Source organism: Thalia democratica, chromosome 4 (assembly GCF_965202585.1).
Source record: "Thalia democratica chromosome 4, ktThaDemo2.hap1.1, whole genome shotgun sequence".
Lineage (NCBI taxonomy): Eukaryota > Metazoa > Chordata > Thaliacea > Salpida > Salpidae > Thalia > Thalia democratica.
In genome coordinates this window covers 51,605,212-51,623,625 of record NC_139168.1, presented here as the reverse complement: position 1 = coordinate 51,623,625, position 18,414 = coordinate 51,605,212, and the positions used below count along the sequence as shown (strand labels likewise).

The 18,414-nt window shown below is 24.5% G+C and overlaps 1 protein-coding gene across 1 annotated transcript; it reads right to left on the bottom strand.

Moving 5' to 3' along the window:
• Positions 1-1,869: 1,869 nt before the first annotated feature.
• Positions 1,870-16,131, bottom strand: LOC145833438 (uncharacterized). Its single transcript, XM_082940615.1, has 13 exons — positions 15,826-16,131; positions 13,650-13,902; positions 13,290-13,428; positions 12,334-12,501; positions 11,080-11,167; positions 8,553-8,738; positions 7,927-8,161; positions 7,347-7,423; positions 7,183-7,284; positions 6,921-7,042; positions 3,265-3,352; positions 3,041-3,195; positions 1,870-2,284 (listed from the first exon to the last, which is right to left on the bottom strand). The coding sequence occupies exons 1-13, from the start codon at positions 16,129-16,131 to the stop codon at positions 2,020-2,022; spliced, it is 2,184 nt and encodes a 727-aa protein (XP_082796741.1). The 3' UTR covers positions 1,870-2,019.
• Between the last annotated feature and the right edge of the window lie 2,283 nt (positions 16,132-18,414).

The window sequence follows — 18,414 nt, the reverse complement described above, 5'->3', positions numbered from 1 at the left end:
AAAATGTCACTCCATGCTAAAGTGTCACTTCGTGCTAAAGTGTCACTCTGTGCTAAACTGACGTCGTGCTTTCCTGACCCGTTCCCCCTAACTCTGACCCATAGTCATATTAATTTATAACATAGCTATCTATATACTTATAAGCATTGCGATTATTGAACTTGGTATACTTTTTTGAATAAAAATTTTCCACTTTTATTTTGGAACTAAATTTAAACAGGGGTCGGTAGCCTTTTTAAACCGCTGGCCGCACTCTATAATTAAATTTTCCTGTGGGCCGCAGTTGTTTTAAAACTGTTGTAATAAGTTATATGAAAACACTGTTTTAAACCAAAATGTTTAAAAATAAGCAATAAAAGAGCACTAGTAAAGTGTAGTCATTGAACTAAAAGCCTAATTGTAAACTTTTACCACAAATATTTTATAAGGTATATTTTCAGCTCAAAATTACCTCGCTGACCGCTGACTTTGACTTCTTGGATCGCAGTTTGCCGACCCCTGGTCTAAATCCTAAGAATTATTCTAATTTTTAGACACTTAATAGCAACTTTAAAACAACATACTTTTAAAATATTTTTTTAAAAGTTCAAAGTGACTTACTAAAGTATTATTTTAGTATTATTTAAGTACAAGATACGTATAATTTTACTAAATATATCATAACTAAATATCAATTAGCACTTCGTTTTTATTTTTCTCAAACAAGTTTTAATACATAACAATATAAATAAGAAAAAACGCTTGCGTATAGAAAACTATTAATGTTACTTTAATATACTAAATATAAACAGTTTTGCTTTTGAAACTTAAAAGTTATGCAATTAGTTACTAAAATGTTATTAAAAGTTTTTCTTTTCATTTTAGTATTTAGTGAAAGTGGTGTACATTAAAATATCCTAATTTCAGCTTTACTGAACATTTTTTTAAAATCCATTTATTAACGAAACATTTCTTAAGTTACCTAACATTAATATTTTTTTTACTTACGTTTATATAAAAAAGATTAAATTAATCTTATTAGTATACAAAATAAGTTATTTTTCAGTGTTCTTTAAGTTTAATAATTTGTTATATTAATTTACAAAACTATTTATATTAAAGTTTGTAAAAAAAGCACCGAGCATTAACTTTTTTGGTTTTATAAAGTTTATAGTCGTTTAAAAAAAATACAAAAATTTGTATTTTAAAACTTAAGTTTAACAAGATTTGTGAATAAAAATGTTGCACTATATTCTACAAAATTCTTTTTGTTGATATAATACTTAAAAAACCAAAAATATACATTATAATATCATTTTATTTTAAACTACTAACGACAAAACAAAAACAACTAAAAACAAATTCTTACTAAACTTAAACAAACTTTTTACATTTTTAGCAGCAAATAAAACAAACTTGAAATAAGTTTTAATTGTTAGTTTATTCTACTTCAACTTGATATCTTATAAAACTTAACACAATATGATTATATTAAAATTAAAGTTTTTTTTTAATAATATACAAATAACTGCTTGTAATACAGTTTAGAATAAAGCATTAGCAATATGTCTAAACTATATTTTAATCTGTTTAGTAGATTTGAAAAATGGAAATAATAATCAATTTAAGAATATACATTATTCCTGACAACTACTCACAAACTTTTAAATAAAAGCACCAGAAAGTTTTTTGATTATGTGAAGAAGTCATATAGTTAAATTATACGATTTAAAATATCAATTTTTTTCGATAACTACCATTTAAATTTTATCTATTTGACCAAATAGGTAAATTCGTAAATAATTATAGAAAATAGTTATGATAAAGTTTGTCGCAAAAAAATTAAGCGATGCTTACTATAAAAGAATACAGCTAAAATATCATGCGCATAACTAAAAACGCTTAATAATCTTACAATGCAGATAAAAAACATTAAACAAAGATATAAGAGCAAAAAAAATCTTAAAATCATTGTTTTTTGTTTGGATAAAAAAAAATTATTAGCTTAAGTTACTATAGCTATAACTAAAATAAGACAGTTTATAATAATGTTTCAGAAGTCTGTTGTGGAGGGATTATTGGAAAGTTTTTTCTCGGAAATTCTTGGTTAGAAAAAACAAACTTTCTTTCAGCTGTAGAAACCGCAGTATTGTTATCACTTTCATAAAATCTTGTAGAAGGGTTTGCTAAAGTATTTTGAGTTAGATGAGTAAGATGTTTTGTTGATGGCTGTTGTAACGAAGAGTTCGCTGTATGTTGAAGCTTCAACATAGCATTATAGTAGACCATTAAGTCTTGACGTTGCCTAAAATTAAAAACTTTTACATATCTTACTCTAAAACTTAGTAATAAAAGTACTAAAAGAAAAAAATTAACTAAAATACTTCAGATTTTTTTATAATAAGGTAAAGTTAGAAAACATTTTTTTTAATTTAAGGCAAATATCAAAAAGGTATTTTAAGTATTTAACAAATCTTTAGTAGATTATTTAAACGGTAAAGTTTTATACTTAGTATCTCCGCCATTTAAAAAGCTGCATTTGTATGCAAAACAACTTTAGTTTATTCTTTATGATAAGTATTTATAAGTTTAGATATTTTTTGATAGTGTAGAAAACAATCCAATGTGTATTGTACTTAGGAATATTAGTGGAAAGATTCTTTGTGACGTGGTGTTTGTAGTTACAAATAAACATTCATTTTAATATTTTAATGGTGTTGCTACTTAAATTGAAAATAAAAACATTTAACCTACTTAAGAAACTTAAATTTTAATAAAAATACTTCTACTTTTTAAATTATTTTGTTATTATACTTAGAAATACTTTATTTAAAAAATTACTCTAGCAGTATAAACTAATTATGTTTTTATGTTTAAACTAACAATTATTATAAAAAAATTTTTATTTTTTTTTTTATCAATTTCATTTATGTTAAACTCAAAATCAAATTTTTCTTACAGACGTAAAATAGTAAATAACCTGTTTTCAAAGTTATTAGAATTTTTCAGTGATAAGTCAGTTTTTTTCGTTTTTTTGAAATTTTCGGATAAGTTTACTAACGGTACTTGATTTTTCTGTGGAATCATAGCATTTATTGATTGGTTACTTTGATGCATGATCATATTTGTCTGTAATAACTTTTGATAGGCTGAGCTAAATAATGAATGATGTACTTGATTTGTGAAACAGTATCCATTGTCGTTATATGGTGGATTCTGTAATTTACTTGTGTTAAATAAACAGCTTCTCTAACTTTTTTTTCAAAAATTTTGCATTAATTATACCTTTGTGTTTAGATTTGAGTTTGAATAGAAACTAGTTGAGCTAGACATCAAGTTGGTAGAAGCTTCTAGTCTACTAGGTTTACGAGACCTAAAAAAAATTAAATAAGTTAAAAGGGTATAGATATGTACTTCAGCGTAACATTTTCTTTTATTTAGCTTTATATTTTAGTAATTAATATGAATTAAATATTCTTAAGCTTTTGTATACGGTAAATTAACATAATTAAGCAAGAGGTCGAACAAGTCTACTTATTTGATGTAAAAAAACAAAAAACTGGATAATTATTATTCTTTTTAGATACTAAAATTTAAAAAGATGTAGTTTTAGTTTTTTGAAAAGGTGTTTGAATAATTTAGTTTATTTTTATTTTATGATATAAAAATTAATTTTTACCTTGATACTACTTGACTGCTTAGATTCATACCAAACTAAGTGTTAATAATATTACCTACGATTAAGTACAAGATCTGTATTATTGTTAAGTATAAAAACTGTGAACAGCATGCGTCAGTAATGAGATAGACTAAAACAAGTTTTAGCATATTTTGCTATCTATACATACAATAAGTTATTTAAAGTAAAGCAAAACGATTAGTTTTATGTTTCAAAGCATGCACATTCAGATATATGCACATTTACATGCAATTTTGTAGACATGAGACTTTTTACTGTTTAATCAAATATTATCTAAATTAAGAAGAACCGAAGAGCAATATAGCTTACAAAATATAAAAATAGATGAAGTATTTTTGAAAATTATTAACTCGTATGTTTTAAAAACGTTTTTGTTACTTAAAGAAAAAGCTAGTGTATTAATAGTGCTTTTAAATTCACACTTTTTATACTTTTAATAAAACTGGAAGTCATTTCAGTCAAACCAAAACTAAAAAATAAATATTCTTACAGAGAGTTTCTTTTATGCGATTCATCATACTTTCGCGGTCTTCCGCGCTTCAAATGGCGACCCATTATAAACTCTTTGTCATCAACAGTCCAATATGACCCCATTACATCTTCACATCTTCTAAAGCATTTATGAAGAGAAAGATTGGTGCGAATGGCGCTCTGTCAATTGCATATTTCCATTTAGAAACAGCAAGAGACTTATGGTTTGATTATTAATATTTTTCATGAGTTGAATTTTGATATTTGGATTCAACTTGATTTAACTTATAAGAGTATAGCATAAAATGTATCTATTGAAACCAGAAAAAACAGTCTATCTAAAGTTTTGTATAGAAACTAACCTTTTATTTTTAAATTCTAAGATATTTTTTATTAACTTGAATAATTATTCTTATCAAACATTTTTACTTTCCAAAGTAAAGTTTAGAATTTTATTTATTTTCAATTTTTCTATATAAATATAAAAATTAATGTTTGAAGTAAATATTAAGTTTTCGAAATAAAGTATTTAATTTAAATGTTTCTAACTATTGATTTGTTATTGTTGTCAACCAAGGTTTCCAACAATAAGTCCTATGGTCCTTTGGGGGCCATAAGTTGCAAAGGGGCCAAAGGGGGTCCGTGATTAGTAAAGGGGCCATAAAGCCATAATTTGAAAGTTATACTAAACATTTTGGAGTTAATGAAAAAAAGCAAAGTAAAAAACAGACTTAAGCGTAGTAAAGAATAGTTTTAGATTTGTTCTAGATATTACGGGAAAATTTGAAACTTACACTAGACCATGGCTTTCCAAATGATACTTTTTTTAAATTCAGGGGGTCATAAGCTGCAAATGAGGGGGCAATAAGGTCATAGTTTCAAACTTATGCTAGATATTCTAGGATGATGATGAAAAGCAAAAAAATATGTCTTAGGTGTATTTATGATAAGTTTTTTTGAGAAATCTTATTCGACGGGCCACAGCGTTTTAAATTTCTTCAAAGGGAGCCTTATGAAAATGTTGGGGATACCCTGTTATACAAAAATAAATTCTAAACTGTAAACATTTATGATTTTACTAAATTTACATCTTTGTATACATACGAACAAAAAATATTTTATTTATTTACAAATCATAGTTTTCTTAAACTGAAAACTATTTATTTTAGTAAAACTGTGTTATTTAGACTACTTAGAACTAATTTCAAAAATGTTTGTAATAATTTATAGGTCTATATTTATTAAAGATAGCATTACTTCTACCAATCGTACAAAAGTAGTAATACAAAAAAAAGCGTAAGTTTTACGCATCATAAAAATTTAATCAATTCGGACAAAATAAAAATACAAACTTTAAACAACTGCATATTCCCACATTTATTTTCGTTTTATATCAAAAGAAACTATAAACTTAAAATAAATGCGATTTTGCCTGAAATTTTCCTAAAATTTAAAAAATTGTAATTTCAAAACTGTACTTATATTGTATTATTTAAAAAGTAGTTTTCAAAACTTATTACTAATGAAAATGTTTTCCTGACCTATTGGTATTTAAACTTTAAAAGTATGTTTCTAAGCAGTACAGATTTATAAAAACAAAATAAATTAAACTATAAACAATATAATTCGAGCTGTTTCTAATTATATTCATTTATTTAACAAACTTATTTATTTATAAATCACTTAAAAGTTCAAATTATTCAAGAATATTTTTTTAAACATTTTATGAACTTTATATTTTTGTTATTATATGCTGAGCTTTTAAAGTAATTATGTTTTTTTCGAATGCTTTCTATTTTAAAAGTTTTAACTAATAAAACTATAAAAACTAATTTAAATACATCTTATCTTCATTTGATTAATCAAACATGAACTAGTTTTAAATATTCGTCAACATTTCAACATACATATTAAACAAAGAAAATTTGTATTTGTATTAATACTTTTAAATAAGCATTGTGTCATTAAACAATACTTTTTTCTGCTATTGTAGTTAGTGTACTTTTTTAAGAAACATAACTTAATTTTTAGAGCAAAAATTGTTTAAACTATTTATATGTACATTGTACAGTAGTTTTTGAATTCGAAAACCAATGCTGTATAAGACAACATTGCTCAGCTCGAGGCAAAAATTAGAGCAGACTTAAACTATGCATAGAAAAACTTAAGATTTTAGGTACTTTTATATGTTAATGTAAAAGCCTTGGTATTTTTTCGCCCTTTTATATATGTCCTTCGCAATATAGTTACTTTAACTGTTTATTTCAAACTATCTTTGAATAAAAGTACACTTAGTAAACGGAAAGTTTTTTTTTTTTTTTGCGTGAAGTAAATAGTTGTACTTCATGTTTATTAGCACATACATCTGAAAATTAATTTAGCTTTAGTACAACTATTACAGAAAGTAAACTGAACTCTTCAATCAATAATATCATCATTATCAAGACATGACATATTTAGTAAGTTAAAAAATTTGAAAAAATATATGTTTAAAAAAATCATGCTCACAGACGTGTACAGTACAAAAAAGTTTACAATATAAATTAAAAATATGTTGAACAAAAACAAAATTACTACATTAGGTTTGTTTTTAAAATTTAGCAGTACCTAGATTTTTGAAGCTTTTGTTAAACTCAAAAAACAAACAAGCAGCTCTTTTTTAGTCTTCAGCCTCTTATTAAAAAGCAAGTGAACTATAAGCTACAGATAAGCACAAGTACATAGCCAATCTTGGACAATAAGTTTTTTTATTAAGTCCCTGTAGACATACCCAGTTACTTTTTGTGGTCTCCTTTTTTGAAATTCGTTTTCGTCTACAGTCCACACAGCTCCTTTAACATCTTCAACCCTCACAAAACATTTATGAAGAGACAAATTGTGCCGAACTGCATTCTATTACAATTTGTCAAAACATCAAACAAACCTCCGACCTTAATTAGTCTAAAATAGTTTCTCTAACGCACATAGGTATATTTTATCTACTTTTTAGATTTAATTAGTATCAAACTTGTTAGTTATTCTTACAACTTTACCTTCCACGTAGGTCCGTTTTGTCTAAAAAAGCAAAATTTGTTCTGAAACCAGTTATAAATTTCATTGAGTGTCATTTGTCTTTCTTCCGTCTCAATTATAGCCTAATGTAAAGTTAGTAGGTAGATTAAAACGTTTCTTACACTTAAAATCAATAAAAACTTACTTGTCTAATCATTTGAGCATAAGTGTGTTTGGGTCTTATGAAATGAGAAGCGTAATATTTAGCATTCCGTTGTAAATCTAAATTTAATTTAATTCAAATTAATTCTAGAAACAGTAGAACATATTTAATATTTCAGATAAACTATCTTTTCGAAGAAGAAAACTATGAACAGATGTTTAATGTGTAAAAGTTTATAGAGTTTTTGAATATTTTTTCATTAAGTAGTTCTATGCTATAGTTTGTTTAAGTCAAGTTTACAAAATAAAAATACTTAACGTTTTTAATTTGAGCAATTTTGAAGACGAACACAGTAAGCATAAGTGTAAAAAAGATTTTTAGACATATGGAAAGCTTATCATAAATATTCATTAAGTTATATGAATTTAAACTTGAATTTGTACTTTGATAAGCTTATTGTATACCTAACAGATGCTACCTTTTTCTACGTAAAAAGTTTAATACATTAGTCCATTAAAAAATCATTTTTTTTGTTATATAAAGCATTTTCATAAAGATTTTTTTTAAAGAAAATTAAGTTAAAATTCTATGCAAATTAATTTCTGAACATCGATATACAGACCAATCGCAATTTCGTCTTCACTCATTTGATTGCTTTTTCTATTGGGTTGAATAGGTACAAATTTTAAATCCTCTTTTTGATTCATATTGCTATAATGATTACTGGTATTTATGTTGTTTAAGGTTTTTTGATTTTCAGTCAGATTTGATTGGAAGATCTTTTGAGATTCTTTTATTTCATTTATATTTAAAACTGATGGTAAACTTGAAGGAGAGTTATTGTATGATCTGTAGTTCTGTCATAGTTTGGATACGTTTTTATTATAGTAAATATATGCTGTTACAGCTTAAAAACACTAATAAAAATAAATTTACAGTTCTTTTTACATAAGTCAAATAAAAGTAACTAAAAGTTTTGTAGATAAAGTGTAAGTTTCTTTGAAGAGCTTAATGTAGTATGTTTTTAATAAAGGCTACTAAAGTTTAAAACTATTTATAATGTTTGTAAGATTTAAATTATACTTAGCTTGAGCATTGGTTTAAGTTTTGTAAAAAGCTTAAATTACATAAAAACAAAAAAATTGCACTTATAAAGTTTAAATTTAACTTTTTATTATATAAACTACATAAAAAACTTGATAGTAAGTTTTTTATTTTTCAAATTAAAGTATCTTTAGATGAAATTACTTTTTTGTCATTAAAAACTTTGCATTGGTTTAAGTTTTGGTTTCTACTTAGAGAAGGAGATATTTCTTCTGATTGAAAGCCTGATGTTAAACTACTTGGAATTATCGTGTTTTTAGTAACATCTTTTGGTTTTGTTGACTTACAAAATTCCTTCATTGCATTGTACAGTTCTTTTGATTCTTCCACCTTTGTTAGAAAATTGATTGTTTAGTTTTTAACGGTGTAAATACTTTTTAAACTTTTCAAACTTTTTTGTAATTAAAAAGTAGAAATAACTTCGAATGTACTCAGCTTAAAATGTATAATGACGTTTGCAAGACTTTACTGTTAAAAGATCGATTTGCTAGACGAGTTGCTTCGTACAGTACACATGTTCGAATTTCCATTTAAGCTGACAAAATACAAAGAAAGCAAACAAATAAACATCTATCGATTAGTGTGACTAATTTACCCCTGCATAATCAATTGTTTACAAAATCTTAAGCACGCAGCACATGTAAAAAATAAACTTCGAACAACTAAAAAAGGTGCCTTAGATATCTGCTATACAAATACCGCTTATTTTTTCACGATTATTGATTACATCATTTGTCTATCAATTTGCTTGCAAATTCTACCTGCAACTTTACTACACCCTGGTCAGTTTTGCCAATAATTTACTATACTTCAGTTAAAAAAACTATTGATTAAATAATTTTAAAAGAATGTTCTAAAAGATCTAATAAAGTATGTTGTAATTTAAACTAACTAAAAGTATTAGTGCCATAAGCTAATTAGAAAATTTTATAGTTAAAGCGCAATATAGTTATAGAACTTAAAATTTTTTTTATAGAATGTTAGTATTTAAATAAGTTATTAAGTTCAATGTTACGTGAACGATTGTAAAATAAAAGGTAGTTTTAAATATAATAGAGTGTAAAAAAATATAACAATATTTTTATTAAATATTTTATAAATCTACGTTATTCAAAAACAAATTTTACACTTAATAAAATATGAAAGTTTCTTAGTTCAAATTTATTTTCAAGTAGTTAGCAAGTATTTAACATTTTATTTAAACACGACTAGTTTATTTTAATTTTACAGTTACGAATAAATGGCTAAGTGCTTTTTATTAAGTTGATTTTAAATTATTTAAACTTCATAATGAATTTTTGTTCTAAATTTATTTAGAATAATGAAGTTTATATTACTAAAGTGTAACTTTAAGTAGATAAATTACTGTGTACTCAGTAAACATGTGGCTAAGCACCTCTATTCAGAAAGGGTAATTAAATTAAGATTTCATTAGCAACAAATGAGACAGCGTGGTAATCAGTCATGGTAACTAAGCAGTCATCACCAAGGCAACATAAGTTTTAAAACTAATATTTTGATGCATGTTGCTAATTCACCATGTCTCTTAATCCGTCTTTCATTGCTAATAAACAACACGTTTTTACTCACAAAACGTCCCTGGTTGCAAGTGTGGTTAAAACTTGATAAAAGCACAAAAATGTCCACTTTTGAATATTTTAATAAGATTAATGACATTATTATAAAGCTCCTTTATTTTTCATTGTTATTAAAACTTTTAACTACAGTTATAATAATGCAGATATGTCATATATAACTATAAAGCCCCTAAGTTTTAAACACAACCTACAATATGTGACTTAAATTTATTTTTCATAGAAAAATTAAGTTTACTCCCATTTAAACTAAGTAGACGTTTAATATTTTTTATTCTGTAAAATATTAGTATGTGTTTATTTTTTCAAACTTTTATTTATTTTAGCATGTTTAATGAATAAAAACTAACAAAAGTTATAACCTTGTTTTTAAAGTTCACAGTAAGCAGTTTAAAAAGTGTTTTTCAGATCCAAAAAACACTTGAAAGATTTTTATATACTTCGAGAGCTTCCTTTAACAGTTATTGTATACAAACGAAAAAAAATCTTATTTACCAACTAAATACAGAAACTTTACGCTTAAAAATGTACTAATCGAAGCTTTGATTGTTGCTTAAAGTTTCGTCTAAAGATAACAAAACTTTAGTAAAGCTAAAACTGTTAAGTAAAGATAAAACTTTGTTATAAAAGAAATATTTTTTGAGCTTTAGTTGTTTTGTTTTTAATTTTGTATAGTTTCAAAAGTTAGACAATCACCTTTAAGATTTCATAAAAAATAGAGAGAAGCAAGTAATTACAATAACTGTTTAAAACAGGTTTTAAGTCTTTTTTTTTATTCAAACTGTAAGTATAAATATTAAGCCCGAACTTTCTTTTAAAGCACAGCTTGCTAACAGCTCAAAGGTTTTTCGTGTAAAACGAAGCTTCATGTTTTAAACATATTAAACTTTGAAGTAAAACCAAGGTATATTGTTTATCTTCTTTTTTTATGGAATATTCTTCGAAAATATATTGTTTTAATCATTAGTTATATTTTTTATATAGTGTTTTGAAAAAACTACCATCTTAATTTTTCAGTTTATTGTTTGCAACTTCGTACTTAACAAGTAAGTTTATTTGCAATTTTTTTTACTAACCTGACGCTCCAATCCTTTTATATAGTTAAACTGAAACTGGCACTGTTCTCGACTTTTTTCACTCCAACCGTGACAATCTCTTAAATGTCTAAAAAGATTTATAATTACCACAAAATGTACTTAATACTACAAAAACTAAAATAAACTGTATTTCTTTTTACTATCTTCACATATTTTTAATAAAGTGAAACAAAATTCAAATTATAAACAAACATTATTCAATAATTTATTGAACGACAAAAAAAAACACTCAAAATATTTGGTCCTAGGACCTGATGCACGAAAAACCTTTCGGTTATCAAGTCACACACCACGGATACCTTTTAACGTTTTATCCAGGAAATATCTTATATAACTAAAACAAACTTTTATTTGAACAAAATTTCTTTTTTTAAGGACAACAAAAAAGTTACTTTTTATGTGATCTCGTAATAAAGTTTTACATTTTTAATGTATTTACTTACTTAAAGCTGTTTCAAAGTTTTTAAGTTCTTTTTTTTTCTAAAAGTATTACGGAATACTTAATTTTGTAATCTTTAAATTGTTTGAAATCAGTTAATATACAAGGATTTTTTTAGATTACACTTTTTATGTATAAAAAAAATTACTAATGTTCTGCATCAAAAAGTTTATTTATACAATCTAGCATACTAGATAACTAAACGTTAAGTTGAACACAAGTTAAGCCAAAAAGTAACTAGAAATAGCATCAGTAAGTGTTAATATTTATATTTTCTTTGCAAAATCTTATTTAACGAAATACGTACTTATTTTTACAACTTTTTTTAGTTATTTTTTTAGCTGATATCAATAAAACACCTTAAAAAACTAAAGTATTATTTCGTTATAGATATTATTAATTTTTCTTTATTAGTTTAACGTTTAAATTATTATTGTAAATACATTTCTATTTTACGTATTTTATAGTTGTCTTGACGAAAACTAAATTGTATAAAGTAGTCGAAGTTTATTTTTTAGATACATAATAAAAGTTTATGTTACTTAATAATAACACAATGCATACAAACTGTAGTGCAAATAAGATAAGCTTAAAGATAAAAATAAGATCAATATTTTATAATATTTTTTTTAATTCGTTTATAACAAACACAGACCTAACCAATCAAAACTAAATTAAATGATCGACCTTATCTATTTATGTTAATTTGCAAGTTTAGAACAAATTTTATCTTCTGTTATATTTTTTTTTCATAAAACGTAAATACTATTTTAATAGATAAAACAAGGACTTACTGAATGAACTCTGAATTGTTTTTGCAAAATTGCTCACATTCAATCCATCTACATTTGTTATTTAAAAATAATGGTTGTAGTGAGTTATCAAGAATAAATCGGTTTACTTTAAAATGATTGTTTCTTATTCCGTATTCTAGAGCAGCGTTTTGTAGAACTTCATTATTTCTAAATAAAATCAACAAGTAATAATTGTATTAACTCTAATTTAAGGTAGATTTCTTAAAAACTAGGGCTAGTTTATATATATGTATATATATAGATATTTATTATGCCTTAATATGTCCAAATTCTCATTTAATATTTAATGATGAACAGCTTTATAAACTGATAGTTTAAATCGCTACAATATTTTTACGTAAACAAAAACTTATGCTCGAAATTAAAAGCTTTTTGCAATCATTTTATATGGTTTCCGTTTTTATTTATCGGCGTTTATGTTATCTATTTCTACAGTGTATTTACTAATTAATGTAAACACACATGTCTGGATTATACTTTTAAATATTGCTAGCTCTTATTTTTATGATTGTACAAGCCCAAAAAGTACTAATTAATCGTTTTTTCTTCTGTACATAAAATCTTATGTGTTCGGACTATGCACAGTTCACTAATAGAAAAGATTTTTGAATCGACTAAGCAAACAAAAACTGTTTACCGTTTGATATAAAATTTTAAAGATTCAAAAAAAGACCGCTATTCTGTAGAAAACAAACACATTCAATCAAAAGTAGTGTAGACATACGTGACTCAATAAAAATTCAATGACAATACAAACAACCGGTATGCATTGAAAACCACACACCTGAATAAACTTTAGCAAACATTTAACTTGATTTCATCGAATCTGTTTTGTGTTGTTTGCAGTATTTTGTATTTTAATGCTAATACAACTAAAGGCCTAGTAAAGTTTATAAAACAAGTTAGCACCCGAAACTGTCTGGTATACTACTAACTTGTATTCGTTTCCTGTTGATGTTGAACTATTTTCAAAAACATTTTGCTGTTTTTGATTTTGAAATTCAGTCTTGGAGTTTTTGATACTTTCTTTTGAATTTTCTTTAAATACTTTTAGTATAGGCTCTGAAGTAAAACCTAGTTAGTTAAAACTTAGTTAATAACACTTAAAGACTAATCTTTTAAGTTTTAAAAAATAAACAACCATTTTACAATTGTACAAAATATAATAAGTATTCATTTAAAAACTTTACAGTAGTTATAGAAATAATATTAGAAAGTTCAACGAGTATAAACACTTTTATATTATCTATTATCTTTGAACTAAAAGTAATCTTACATGTAACGTTTAGACATACTTTGATTTTCAATGGTCGACAGACCGTTCATTAGTTGTACTGCCATCATTTGTAATTGTTGCTGATGAAAAACATTCTGAAAAGAGCTATTCTCTTGTCGTTCAAACTGCTTAACGTGATTTTGAATCTCCTGAACTGTTGGTTCTTTAGTGTTTTTATGTGCTGTCGCGTTATTATGAAAAAGAAAAGTTTTTGGTATACTTAGCTGAATTTTTCCAAAAATTTTATCCACTTCTGTAGATTTCGTAAGTACCTGTTTTTAGTTCGAATTTAATTTTTTTAATATGCAAACCCGGTAACAAGTTTATATTACAGATATACTAGAACAGAAAAGTTATATATATTTTTATTTTTTCTTAAAAGTATAGTCGCATTAAACTAGTATTTACTGTTTAAATTTGTAGAAAAAATAATATAAACAAAAGTGTAAAAAAATGTGTTGCGTTTACTAAAATAATTTTTGCCTGTTAAAAGATTTATTAAAACAATGACGAGTGACTTATAAAAAATATTGCTTATAAAAGATAGTTTCAAAAGTTATAGCTAAATCAGACTTTAAAATTTTGATATTTATAACTTATTGATTGAATTTTGTATTTGTGTTTTATATTTGATAATTAAAAGGTCATTCATTTTAACCTAATGTCTTTGTCACGAAAGTTTGTTTTTATTGATACCAAATTTTTTGGAACACTTTCAAACTTGGACTACAAATTGTTTTTACGCAATTACTAACAATGATATCTGACCTCTACAGTTTATTCGTAAACTTATTCTTTTATATTAAACATGATCACTTTTGAAATTTAGATGAGTTCATAATTTGAAAAATATTTTTAAATTAACACAAGACTTAAACACTTATTACTAATGTATAGTTATTTAAAATTTTAAGCATTATTAGTTTATAATAGATCTAAACTCGTAAGTTTAATTTGCGGATTAATAAATATTTAGAATTTAAAACTTACAATTTTAATGACCATATAAACTCTATTATTTTTAAAGGTAAGTTTTAAACTTATACTATAAATTTAAAACTTACCTTTGAATGAACTTAATATATTAAATTTAGTTAGTAATTTAACAAGTCTCAAACTTAAGCATAAATTTATATTTAACTTAATTTAAATTATGTTCAAGTTATTAGAAACATTAAATTTAAGACTTAGAAATGTTTTCAAAAATTAACTTTATATATCAATATTATTGTTTCTCTTATTGTTAAGCTTACGCAATTTGAAATATTTATGTTATACATTGATTAGCTTTTTAAAAGTATTAATTTTCATGTAATGAATATGATTTATTTTAAATAAATAGTTGTACTAATTAAACTATATGAGATAATTCATATCAATTATGTCAATAATACTCCTATTTTATAAAATTTATTGAAACTATCAATAACCATATAATTTAAAATTGTTTAAGTTTTTTCAAGATAATTAATTCAAGTAATAACCTTTCACAAGTTTAGCTTACAATTTACGCGCAAGTTTTTTTTCTTAAAGTTATAACTATACTTTATCTTAACCTACTAGGTGTTTTAAGTTTACTGTAAAAATATATTTTTAAATCTTTAACTTATTTGTTGTGATAGCTATAGACTTAATCATTATTTTAATCACATTTTCAATGTTTTAAACAAATATTTCGTATAAAACACAATAAGACAAAACATTCATTTTATTAGACTTTCTGTAAGGTTACGTGTTTGTTTCGAAATCGTTTGCGTTATTTTAAATTGCTTTACGTCATATAATCAAATTGATATATAAATGTGCTTATTTATTATCGTCTGTGTCTTAAAATTAGTTTTCACTTGTTTTTAAAAAAGTATCAACATTTTTCAAACAATATAAATTGGTTAGGTAGATAAATAATAATTTAACAACAAAAATAAAGTCATTAAACTACTTTATAAATAAAGTTTAAAAACTAGTGTTTAAAACTACTTTTTAATCTACTCATAATAAACTAGTTAGAGTTAAATAAATATAGTTGAGAAGCTTTTTAGAAACAAAGTATAAATTGTGGATTATTCTTATTAAAAGTATATTTGTAACCTCGCCAAAAAAATTTAACAGATATACATTTTAACTGATAGCCAGTTTTCTACAATATGAATTATAAATCTTTAATTTTATAAAAAATTAAAATCATTAAAAATAACCTCACTCGTTTGTAGTTCTTCAAACTTATTTTGGACATTTTCCTGGGAAATCGCCTGTTGCTCAGCTGCAAAGTAGCAGTCTGCTTTGACATCAGAGTTTACCCTTGTTTTCTTTTTTACGTCAGTTTCACTAATGTCATCAAATCGTCGTTTAATACAGCCTATTTTTTTTGAGTTAAGTATATTATTGTTATAGTTTTGATTACCTTCGTCACCTGAACTAGACAACGTTACAGTTTCCTGGCGTACTCTTTTTATAGGTAAGTCTTCAGATGAGCGATTTTCATCATCAGGATCTACCGCCATTTTCGTTTAGAAGGATTTGGTATTTTATAATATTAACTGTCTGCTGTAGCAAAGAATTTTTTAAACACATTTTTGGTGAACAAAAATGTATAGATTAACTTTTTACTTTGTTAAGACTACAACTTAGTACTAATTCAATTATGACGGAGCGATTACACTAACTTTATATACTTATAAGTTATGTTTTAAGCTTATCTGAAAGAATTATATTAAAGCTAGTAACACAAACAGTTTATAAAATGATAAAGATTTTAAAAAAATTAGAAATTCAGCAGAATTTAAAACTTCCTTTAAAAGTTTTAGTTTTGGTAATTGTTCTCTTGTAAGTCATAAGACATTTTTAGGTCAAATAGTTTGGAAAAGAATCGATTAGTTTTAAAAGTTAAGGCAATCGATTTTAGTTTTTTATGCTTGACGACATTTATTTCTTAAAAAAAATTTAAACCTACAAGGTAGGGCTTTTTATTTTACAATGAAAGTAGTCGTTAGAGTTACGTTAACATAAAAAAAAAATCAGGGAATTTTAATTATAAATAAAAGAATAACAAAATATTCTACTTAATACTAATGAAGTTAGTAGTATAATCAATTTTATAGATATATATTATTTTTGACTCTAAATTTAACGTTACAAAACGTTACAGTTTTTTATTTTTGAAACAAAAGTGTGTTGTTAGGAATTCATAAGTAATAATTCAACCATATATTTTTTTCTACACTATACTTATACTTGAAACTTATTAAATATGTAGTAGTTTTATTTGTTTAATTATTCAAATTATAAACTTCTTAAGTTATTTTAAATGAAAATATGTAAAAAATCAAACTTTCTAAAACTAAAATAAAAATTAATAACATAAACTTAAAACAGCATTTAATCGTATACTATCTATAGCTTTAACTTATAAAAATTAAAATTGTACAATACGCAAATTTCAAAAGCAACTTTTTTTTTTGACATGGCAGTTAGTATGCTTTTAACTCAGAGACATATACTATAAGATTTATTCATACAAAACCTACTTCTAAACTAGTTTTTCTTCATAGCAATACCAAGCCTTAAAAATCTTATTTATATATAAAAATTTTAAACTATTTGTTAGCTGTGCTAAAATATTTACTAAATTACTGTTTCAAAAAAAAAGGGATTGAAAGCCAAAGTTAGGTATCGTTGCATAATTTTATCATCGATGTGTGTCGAGTGTTAACAAGGACTGTGAAAATACTTTGAAAAATTGTTTTGACTTTATGTTGAAAACTTCTTTTTTTCTGAAGATATTCTCTCTTTTTTTTGACGTTTTTGCGACTGCAGTTTATTTTTTTTAGAATACACAACTACAGCATAAATTAGAAAATAAAATGAAAGTATACTTCACTTTTAAAATTTTGCTATAAAACAGGAGACATTAAATAGTTTAATTTAAACTATTCTAAATATATTCTATAATAAAAAAATTGTTTATTTAAAAAAAAAACTTTCAAATACTTATTTAAAAAATTATTAGTTTAGTTAGTTTATTAAAATTGTAAGTAATCTAGCTTACAAAAGCATAAAGTATTGTTTTAATTACTTTTCTATAAGTTCACACTCTTTAATACTGTACACTTTAGTCTATTGAGTATTTGCTATTACAATTTTTACAAGACAAATACCCCTCCATTTTTACCTTGTAAGCAAACAAGATTTTACTACATCGTTTTTAAAAATATCGCCGTTAAGAAAATTTTGATATTAAAGATTTTAGTCTATGAGTCAGATTTGTTTGCGCTTACTTAATATTCTATTTATTTAAGATGTAATAAGTAAGCAAACACTGCACATTTGAACTCTACAAATTTTAGTTGTGGTCAATTGATTCAATACGTGTTTTAATTACATTTATTTCAAGAAAATTTAAATTTAATATCTAGTTTTGTTTAAAAAAAAAGCTGCGTTTGTGTTTAGTTTTGCGTTATAAAAAAATTTTCGGTTTATATAATTACATAGGCCTGATTTAGCTATATATTTTTGCAGTTGAGACTCAACAAGTATTTTTAAGCGAAGTTTCAACTTCAATTCAGGTGCGAGTCTAAGAAAAAATATGCATAAAAAATAAAAGCCAAGTACATAGTTTGTAGTTGAGAAAAGTTAGTTCGATAAACCAAATTGATTCATACTTTCTTTTGTAAATGATCATGACGTATCAACTATTTTTGGATGGTTGTTTTTATATCCGGTACATAAAACAAACTTTTATCATAACGATAACTCTAGCAGTTTAGTCGCCATTATTACGTCACCTT

Excerpts from the sequence above, each read along its gene's own strand:
- LOC145833438 (XM_082940615.1), bottom strand. The coding sequence starts at position 16,131 with ATGGCGGTAGATCCTGATGATGAAAATCGCTCATCTGAAGACTTACCT. Across the intron at positions 7,424-7,926 it reads TGAAGACGAAATTGCGATTG|ATTTACAACGGAATGCTAAA; the intron begins GTCTGTATATCG and ends AATTAAATTTAG. Across the intron at positions 3,196-3,264 it reads ACTCAAATCTAAACACAAAG|AATCCACCATATAACGACAA; the intron begins GTATAATTAATG and ends AGTAAATTACAG.